This window comes from Falco punctatus, assembly GCF_963210335.1.
Source record: "Falco punctatus genome assembly, chromosome: 3".
NCBI lineage: Eukaryota > Metazoa > Chordata > Aves > Falconiformes > Falconidae > Falco > Falco punctatus.
The window spans coordinates 2003052-2012909 of NC_137582.1; the positions used below are offsets into that span (position 1 = coordinate 2003052).

General features: G+C 35.8%; 1 protein-coding gene across 6 annotated transcripts in view; it reads right to left on the reverse strand.

Annotated features, from left to right (window-relative positions):
- ZFAT (zinc finger and AT-hook domain containing) overlaps positions 1-9858 on the reverse strand; it is a 279097-nt gene that overhangs the window by 206603 nt on the left and 62636 nt on the right. For all 6 annotated transcript variants that reach the window (XM_080377864.1, XM_080377866.1, XM_080377863.1 and 3 more), the window contains exons 2-3: positions 9688-9858; positions 1523-1783 (exon numbers count right to left, since the gene is read on the reverse strand). In XM_080377864.1, coding sequence (XP_080233990.1) covers positions 1523-1783; positions 9688-9858 — 432 coding nt within the window. The remainder of the gene's footprint in view (positions 1-1522; positions 1784-9687) is intronic.

Consider the following 9858-nt stretch of genomic DNA (forward strand, 5'->3'; position numbering starts at 1 on the left):
ACAATAAATAAATGTTTAATCTGTCCAAAATTGAGGCTATTTTGTTTTCAAAGAAGGAAAAGGACGAACAACTTCCTTTGAAAAATCTGCCAGTGCGTTTTATACCAAAACTGATCAAGATAAGATTTAGGAGCACTAAGCTGAAAGATCAAGAACAGTTAATTTGAGCTTATTCTCTGATCTGAGATTTTATTAAAAAAAAAAAATTAGAAAAGGCAACATTGCCGCCAAAATAATGCAAATATTAACACCATACATAGCACATACAAACCACAAAGGGCATGGATACTTGTGATGTCAGAGACGAGACAGCTGGAATAAAGGTCACTATGTACACTTGAAAAATCCTACCACTGACGATAGTTAAAAAAATAACCAGGTACTTTATCAAAACAAGTTTCTGTGCTCTGTCAACATATTGAAAGCCTATTTTAAATAGTTTTTGCCACAGAACTCTACATCTCACTGAAAGTAAAATAGTCATAGTAGTTGTGTATCATGGCAACAGACTGGACACAAAAGGCTAACAGAAAACTGGAGGAAATTCAAGGGCAAATTCTGTCTACAAGTAGAAGGAACAGGATATCATGCTAAGAAACTAGGCAAAAGCAAAAGTCTAATTTTGACGCAAACATAAACCTCAGATAATTTGGACAAATTTATTCCTTTGTATGCATACTGACATTCCCTTTGAGCAAAGTTAAATAGGCAGTTGGACCGGATGACCTAGTCTATAGTCTAGTCTAAATGAATATTCACCGTTGTCTTTTTAAACAGGCTTCCTAGAGAGGTGGTCGGTGCCCCAAGCCTGTCAGTGTTTAAGAGGCATTTGGACAGTGCCCTTAACAACGTGCTTTAACTTTTGGTCAGCCCTGAAGTAGTCAGGCAGTTGGACTAGTTGATCACTGTAGGTGCCTTTCAAATGAAGGACCTATGTTCTGTTTTATTCTGTTCTATTCTAAAACTTTTGGGAGGCTGAATATATTCAAAGCAATCTTAAAGCTAAATTTAAACAATGAACTCTCATTCTCCAATGAGTCATTCACATAAAGTTTTGTAAAATAGAAGAGGTAAGTGTGGCATTACTTTTTATACAGTAAAACGAGCCATCTGGAAAAGCAGTCTTTAAATCTATTAAAAGAACAGGACAGAATTCAGGTTTTCCAAGTCACAGGACAGAAACACCTCCACAGAGCCATCCTTCCTCACCAATGCGTGATACTGACCTATGTGGCCAGTAGCGCCTCTCACTGGAAAACTGTAACCCTCTTTGTGAGAAACAGAACAGTTGCTTACACAGAAGAAGCATTTCAGGGAGTTTAGAACAATCATTAGTGCAATAAACATCTTGACCTTTTTGAAAATTAAAATACCTTTTCTGACTTTATTCTGTTTTGCTTCAACATGCTTTTTCTGTTAAAAGAAACAGGCAATTACATTACATTTAAAATTAACTCTGATGATTACAAGTCATTACCAATCAGGTCACAGGATGGAAACACACTTTCCATTAGTTTCTTACCTCCATCTCCTTCTTCCTCTCCTTCATTTAAAACAATAATGCAGATATGTTTCCTCAGCTGACGTGTGTTGGAGAACTTCCGATTGCATTTCTTACATTCCAAGCTGCCTGGTGAGACTTCAGACAGTTCCAGTCCTTCTTCTGTCCCAGGTGGAGTTTCTTCGCTTGGAACAGGGTTATTTTCTGCCACATCTTCATCCACACAAAACTTCTTAGTAGACCCTTTTGGTCTGCCTCTTTTCCTCTTCACTACAAGAAGATCTAGAAAAGAAAGCTAAAGTTAAAAAGAAGCTATAATTAAATTCCACAGCTAATTTGCCAATATTCACCTGCTCTTTGAAAAACAGGAATATTAAATGAAGTTCAAGAGCCTACATCCCTAAAGCTTAAAAAACCGTCAGCTTCACATAAACTTGTTTTTAAGGAGGGATATTTGCTGGCATTTCTGCTAGCTGCAAAGCAACAACATTTGTGTTACTGAGATTGGCAGATGTCAAAGTGCCATAGTTTTACAGAAGTTACACTGCAAGCACCCTTTTTGATTGTTGTATAACTGTATCAGCAGGCATATTCTACAAAGTTGCTCTGCTGTGTTCTGACACTCTGAAAAAGCCTTTTAAATTTAAATCACTCTCAATGAAATTGCTGAAGTATTGAGATGTCTTCAGAGAAAAATGTTCTATTTTTTAAAAACAAAAGTTCATTGTTCTTTTAATAAATTGAAAAATCACTCTCTAACATTTCCTGTGATTCTTTATTGTTAGCACTTTCTAGCCAGAAGTCGGTATAAAAAATTGTCCGCAACAAATAAACTCCAGAAGTCATGCAAAAAATGTTTCCTTGATGAGTATTTCAAGCAATTAAAACCAGAAGTCATCCACAATTCTTAACAAATCCAACTTAACTTTCCATTTCCATATTTTTGTAGAGGAGACACTGATAAAATCAATGAGATATAGTGAACACAGAATGCATAACAACATAAAAAGGTCACACTCTCATCTCCTGCTTAAGACTTCCCTCTTTACTGCTGCAGTTATTTCAAAAATTTGCTATCATCTGCTCACAGCTGTAACTGTTGACTCCACTGACCAAACCGATTAGATCCCAAGAAAACTTTCAGTCAACAAAAGTAGATACCAAGAGTGAAGGGGGGAAACTTCCAGATAGTGATCAAGTTATTGTAGGAGATTTCACCCTAGCTTAGTTTAATACAATGAAAAGGATCAGTCTCTACCAGTCTTTATCCTTCTTGTTAATCTCAGGGTTGCTTGCTTGTTTTTTACCTCTTTACACTGTGCTTCTCGAGGAATTATCCAATTGTTATTGGACAGATTTTAGTTATTTACTTTGAACTCGCTCTTCTGCAAGAAACTGTTGGTTCACAAACAGCACAGCATGGTAGCATTTAAATATTTTTTTTGAGTCTGAGCAGACATCTGGTGATGTCTATCTACTCCGCATAGAGGGAAAAATCAGTGTGTATCAAAAAGAGCTTGCCTGATGGTGTATGGAGACATGGGACAGAGTCAGGCTTCTTCCAAGCTTTTAGGATTCATTTTATCTACTGTTAGACACTTGAGCGCTCAAATTAGTTAATATTTGTCTTCTATATTGAAGGAACAGAGAAACTACTCTTCAGAGTACAGTTCAGATTCACATAAGACCTGAATCATCTCTGGATCCCAGGGTGACTAGCATCCCAGTTTAAGCACCTTCAGTTACGTGCAGTGAATTCCAACTTTGAGAATTAAAGGTAATAGAGCCTGATATCCAGGAGTATAATGTACATTAAAATGTGCTAAGTGAAACAGAACAGGTACAAAGCATCTGTCAGCCATCATCTTTGTAATGTCAGAGAGAAACAAAGGACTGGCACATACAAAAATTATGCCGAGAACTCTGTTTTTAATGCTCAGGAAAAAAACAAGCAAAGTTAAATGTGCATGTTTCAGCTTACGGTAGTCACAGCAAAGTCGTCCCTGAAAATTTTCTTACATCAAAACATTTCCAAATCTTGAGACTTGTTCAAAAATAAAAAATAAAATTCTTCTCAGAATTTCATGCTTTTACTATTGGCTTGGGTTTTCTTTGTTTGGGGGGGTGGGGTGGGGTTTAGTTGCACAGCACAGATGGGAGAATTATGAAATATGTCTTCTGGGTTATAAGAAAGAATTAAGTAACTGTTGCAGTTCCACAGGCTTGAAAGTATCTTGAGATTACTCAAGCTAAAACAGACTGACAGTACTACACATAAATTGTGCCTCTTATGAGAAACAACTTACATTTCTCCTGCTCCTGCTCCAGAAACTTTCACCAAAACCAGTGCATATCAAGAATAAAGAGCTGTCTGAAGCTTTTTATCAACTATTTATCAGTATAGTCTACCTTCTGCCTGATAAACTGAGACTGACAATGTAAAAGTCTGAAAAATCATGAAAGGAGAGAATATAAAAAAAATCCCAAACCTCAAATAAATTTTCAAGTACATGTGCCAAAAGACCTTACTAAATTGGTTGACTTAGAGCATATGGAAAAATGAATGACCTCAAGGAATCTTAAGGGAAGATGATGCAAGAGAACAGGAGGTGGTGACAGCATCTTACTCAAAATCTGTTCAACATTTCCCTTAAGTATACTAGACAAAAAAACCCCTACATACAGAGACTCATAGCTTTAAGTTAATCATGTAATTAATATCAAGTGAAAAAGAAAGCATTCTATTACAGGAGCAACTGAATACTTATCTGCTTAAATATAATTTAATAAGAACACTAAAAGCCTCATTATAAATAGGAAAAAAGCAACCCTTTCACTTAAGTTTTTGCAGCCCTCCATCAGCAGTGTTCTGAATTTCTGTGCTACTGCACTCCAGTAAAGGTAGTTTTGTCAATTATGAGCCAAAAAGAGGGGTGATTTTAGTGCTCTCAAAACTGCTCTTTGCTACCATTCATGTTATTTTGATATCCATCAATTGCAGCAATCAATATTTGGTGCCTTGAGTTATAAGAAATTAACATGCAATTAAAATAAGCAAACAAACAACATTTATCTTCATGTCAACCTGTAAAATGGTCAGAGTTTGCCAATGTGTCAAACACACTATAAGGAATACAGATGTGGATATTATCCAGGTTACTATCAAGTAATTAAATCCCAGGATCAAAAAAGTGAATACAACCACCATATTCTCTGCTATGATATTCTTTTCATTCTTTTACAATGCGATCATCAGATTACCCAAGTAAAAGCAATTAAGTAGAATCAGGTAAAAGACATATACTACTTCTTGACTGTTTTAATGTATACATAACGAAAAGAAGAACAGCACTTTCATATTAAGACAGAAATTGAAACAGAAATTTGTATACAAGTGGAAATGTGAAAACTGCTCCTTTAGAAGTCTGGTGGTAGATTCTCTTCTGTGGCCTACAAAATTGAAGTTCTTATCACTGTGGCTACTAATAGTGTGGCAAACATCTAAAGAATGTGTAAATTTTAAAAATGTTTGTAAATAAGCCTACCAGTAGGAGAATTTGCAGCAGTTTTCAAAGATTTAAGAAGTGGGTTTAAATTCTCAAAGATTTAAGAAGCGGCAAGCACTGGGTAGCAACATACCAGCGACATAAGCCTGGGTATGGGCAACTGATACAAACTTCTGAGGCTTATGACGGTTGTTTCATTTCCTTGCTCCATGTTTTCCTCTCTCCAGGACGAAATGTATCTGAAGCTACTTTAAGCTAGCAATGCCAGATGCACATGACCATAAATTCCAGCTGTCTTTCTCCACCTAGCTTGCCAACAGCCAGCCATTCATGCTGCATTGTACCAATCACAGTTCAAGGCACACCTCAGACTGCCAAGGCACAGTCACCCAACAGTGGTACATTGCCATTCCTCTGTTAGACCATAACCAAGTAAATCAGAAACTTCATTGCTTGCCAGAAAAAAGAATCCGCTTAACTGTTAAAAATAAAGGTAGCACATTAAATAAATAAATAAAAACCCCCACCCAACACTTACCGCAAGGATTAGTCAGGAGTAGCAGTTTTAAATTGGTCATTAAAAAGATACTAAATGCAAGATCCTGTTCCCCTAAGAACAAGTTAGCTGTTTCTGGGGCTTTTAAACTCATCACAGACTCACTGAAACCAATCTTCACATCGACCAGCACTGGATGAGCAATGGCAATATTCGGGGAAGACATTCTGTGCTATATAATTATGCACTCAAAGACATAAAAAAGGCACTTCAAAAAGATTATAATGAAATCAACTCTATGTCTATTTTTATACTGTTCCTTCATAGGAATTGTTCACGTAAGCTTCTCCAAATCAGTCCATTTAATAATAATTGTCTCAAAAATATTCAGAACATGAGTAACACAGAACATTTCCATTTATGAGGTCTTCACATTACCATACTGCAGAATTATATTTAATTAATCCCATGATGTTTAGCTAAGCAATATATATATATATATATATACACACACACATGCACACACACATACATCTCAATCAGATTCTACTGATCATTCCCATTAATTACTTGTCTGGGATCATGCTATGTGAAAACAGAGGTCCACAACCAGCCCTCCAGAGCACTAGGGCCTAGACAACATTTTTTAAAGTTTATTTTTACAGTAAACTAAGTTGAATGAAAGAAAACAAAATTAAAGTAACAGTTACTTCACTGTTGAGTATTCTTAACTCTTCATAGATTAGACTGTAGACCATGTAGATCCTGGCACATCAGCACTGTGGATTCCCCTGGGCTTAATGATCATCAGTACAGTCTTTGCCTCAAAACCAAGTTTTACCAAAACTGATTTACTAAAGGAAAGCACCCTTAAAGGATAGGATTTTCCAAATTCACTTTATTATGTATGGGGAAATGCAATAAATGGTTAAGACTATACATGGTTTCTGCCCTGGTCTTCTACCCCTCAGCCTTAACTCAATCACATATATAACTGAAGTTACACATGTATAAAACATCTTCAGTAGCTATTTTAATGATGTCAGGGGGCAAGTATCTCTGACTCTGGAAGAGTAGGAGATAAAAGACTATTAAACAGCCCTTTTCCCCCTAACCTGTTTGAGTCACTCAACAGTCATCACACTGCCAGCTGTAGCATGGTTCAAACAAAGTCTGTCAGAAGTCACAAAACACTTGTGCAGGTGTTCTACTTGAACATCTTGGCCAAATTTTAACAGCTAAATGCATTATGCAACCTGAACTCTTCCTCAAATGTCAGTATAAAAAGCTTAAGATTTTTATTTAATCAATTACAATGGTATATGGCTGTATTCAGAATCTTTTACACAAGGTGTCATACAAATACATGCAAATAAATCTCATCCACAGCTTTATTTTGTTACTGTTACATGTATATATCATGGCACCTAGGAACACCTCTTACCCTGCAAGCATGAATGCATGCTCTAGTTGCATCCTATGTTCAAGTTAAGGATAAGGCTGATGCATGTACCACAGTTTTAAAGTGACCTTAATTAATTAAACATCTTGGAAAAAAATTATGATACTCAGACTGTAACTCTTCAAGGTTTTAGAATCAATAGAGCATGTATCCTGTAATGCAGACACAGCCTAAAACAAAGAACGATCCATCAGGGAATAGTATTATGAATAGATGAAGCTAGAGCCATTGATGCTGTCCCTCAAATCATTTCCAATCTGACTAATTAGAAGCAGAAAAAAGTAGAGTTTTGACAAGCACTTTGAAGGAGATGGAAATCAGTGTGAAAAGTTATGAAAGGAAACCCTATGCAACAGTGGAGTGACTACAGTTAATCAGTAAATACCTATCATTTCCCAAACAAAGATGTCACACTCTAGCACTGGACAAAATGTGACCTACACATAATTTGTGTAACAGCAACATCTGCCTGGTACCCTTGGTTCCACTTGATAAAAAATTTCTAACATCATCCTACCAAAATGATAAAGACAAATCAATTCTAAATCGCTCATGACCTAACTACGGGAAAGTGGCATGACTAAAAAAAATTCAGCAGAGAGCACTGCCAATAAAATAACATTAGAGTAATAAACGCGTATTACTTGCCTAGCTCTTTGCTTGTTCACAGTACTTATAAAATCATTAATTTATTACTCAGGCAGAACAAAGAGCTCCATTAACAACTCGGCATTCAGTTGTCTATACCAGCCCCGGAGTAGCTACAGTGTTTACCAATACTTGGAAGGGACACTGTGCTTTCAAAGGACAAAGAGATGTTCATCTGTCAGTCAATGAATACTAAAAGGAAGCTGTGATTTCTAAGACTGTCATTCATCAACCACTTCTTTTAGTGACAATACTGAATTACTGCAAAGGGTCCACTGAGAAAAAATTGTATATTATAAACTTCTAAAGTTTCATCAGCTGCAGATTCCATAACAGGAGGGAAAAAATTGAAGCCTTGAAAGAACTCTCCAAATTCCTATATTCAGCTGTGAAATACCTTATTTTTTTAAACAGAACACAGCAAATAATTGAATAGGACTTCAAAACAGACTACCCTCTTCTCCGATCAATCTGTGTGATGGGAAAGGAAAAATATTAAACTATGTCTAGAATACGAGTTGAAATCTATGTGGCAGTAATTTACCTTGACATTCTGACTGTCAGCAGATGGCAAAGAGTTGGGCTATGTACTCTGAAAAAGGTGGCACCGTATGATCATATCAGAAGATGAAAAGTATTCACCAAGAATAATGAAAAACGTAACTTATGAATATGTCATTTAATATATTAATGATATATTTTACATTAGATTTGCAAAGTTATTTTCTTAAAAGATGCATATGTCTGATTTCTGTTGCTTCAGATCATAACAGTAATTACATACTATTTTCATAAACGTTCAATACATACTTCACAACAAACAATATAGAAAGTGCAGATAGTCCCTGACACAAATGCAAAAAGTTTACAGAAGAGCCTTTTTACTAGAAGGATAAGGACATGCTACGAAGTACTACTCTCACTGTACTCAGAAATACAGTTTAGTGAAGGGATAACAGGAAACCAAGAGTTAAGACAGGAAGATGTATTCTGCATGCTTAAGAATATTCATTTTGTACAATTAAAATAAAATTACAAGGGCATTTTGAAACTTGATGTAGATCTGGCATTTATTCATCTTCTTCTGATGAGCTGTTAATTTTAGGCACTGTGTGAAATAATAATCTGGTGCAATTTTTCCACAGCAACTGTCTGAAGAGATAGCAGCTATAGCTGAATACTATACGGCCATTATTAGAAACGTCTTCTTATGTTGATTAAGTTAACATAACTACCAAATTACTGCTGGTAAACAAATGAAGAAATATCACATGCATATGTTAATGATAAAAAAATATTTTAAGTATGATATTAGAGTATTTTTTATTCATAAGCACATAGTTTTAAAAATCCAGAAACCATAACAACTGGAAAATCCTAGCAGCTGTTTTAAGGAAGAGTTTGCCAACAATATAAATCCACTGCTCAGTAAGGGTCTAAAAGAAGATATAATTATGAAGTCTAAATTATTTTCAACCCACTGCTAATATTACAAGGGATTGCAATTATAATAATTTAAAATTAGAATTAATGTAGCTTCTTCCACTACAGAGTAAAACTGTTCTATGTAATTAATTCGACCTCTGACTACAAGAGTACTTTATTTACCAGTGCCAATATCAAAGCACAGTTCTAAATTATGAATCGTGCACTTCCTTTTTGGATTAGAACTACTAATATTATCCACATCACGACAAACAAGTTAGACAATTCAAAAAGCACACCACCATTCCTAAGACTCAAGACGCATCCTCATCCATGGTGTCCTGGTTGCTTTCCACAATCTTCACACTGCTGTTACACTGCTCAAATTAAAGCTGGAAGAAGACTTTGCTATATTTGACATTTAAAATTAATGGACCAATGTCATCACCCCCTGTCACATGCTGAGTTTATCCACATCTGTCCTCCAATCTATTCTGCACTGAATGAAATTCAGCGTGGCAGTTGTACAGCAAACTTCATACAAACAAAGTTGTTCTATACACACTGCAGAATCACCATACCACAGGGTTGTTTCATTAAAACACTAAACAACTTTGAAAATTACATTCCTCTCAATTTATGAATTTACCTTCTCCATCTTTGTTTATGTTTGTGGCTACTGTTAGAGGTTGGAGCGGAATAATGATGTCATCCACACTGGTCCCTTCTTCTGTATGCTTCTCAGAGACATGAGACAATAGCTCGGCTTGATTTGGTGAAAATAAGTTACAAAGCTTACACATGAAGATGGAACTGATCC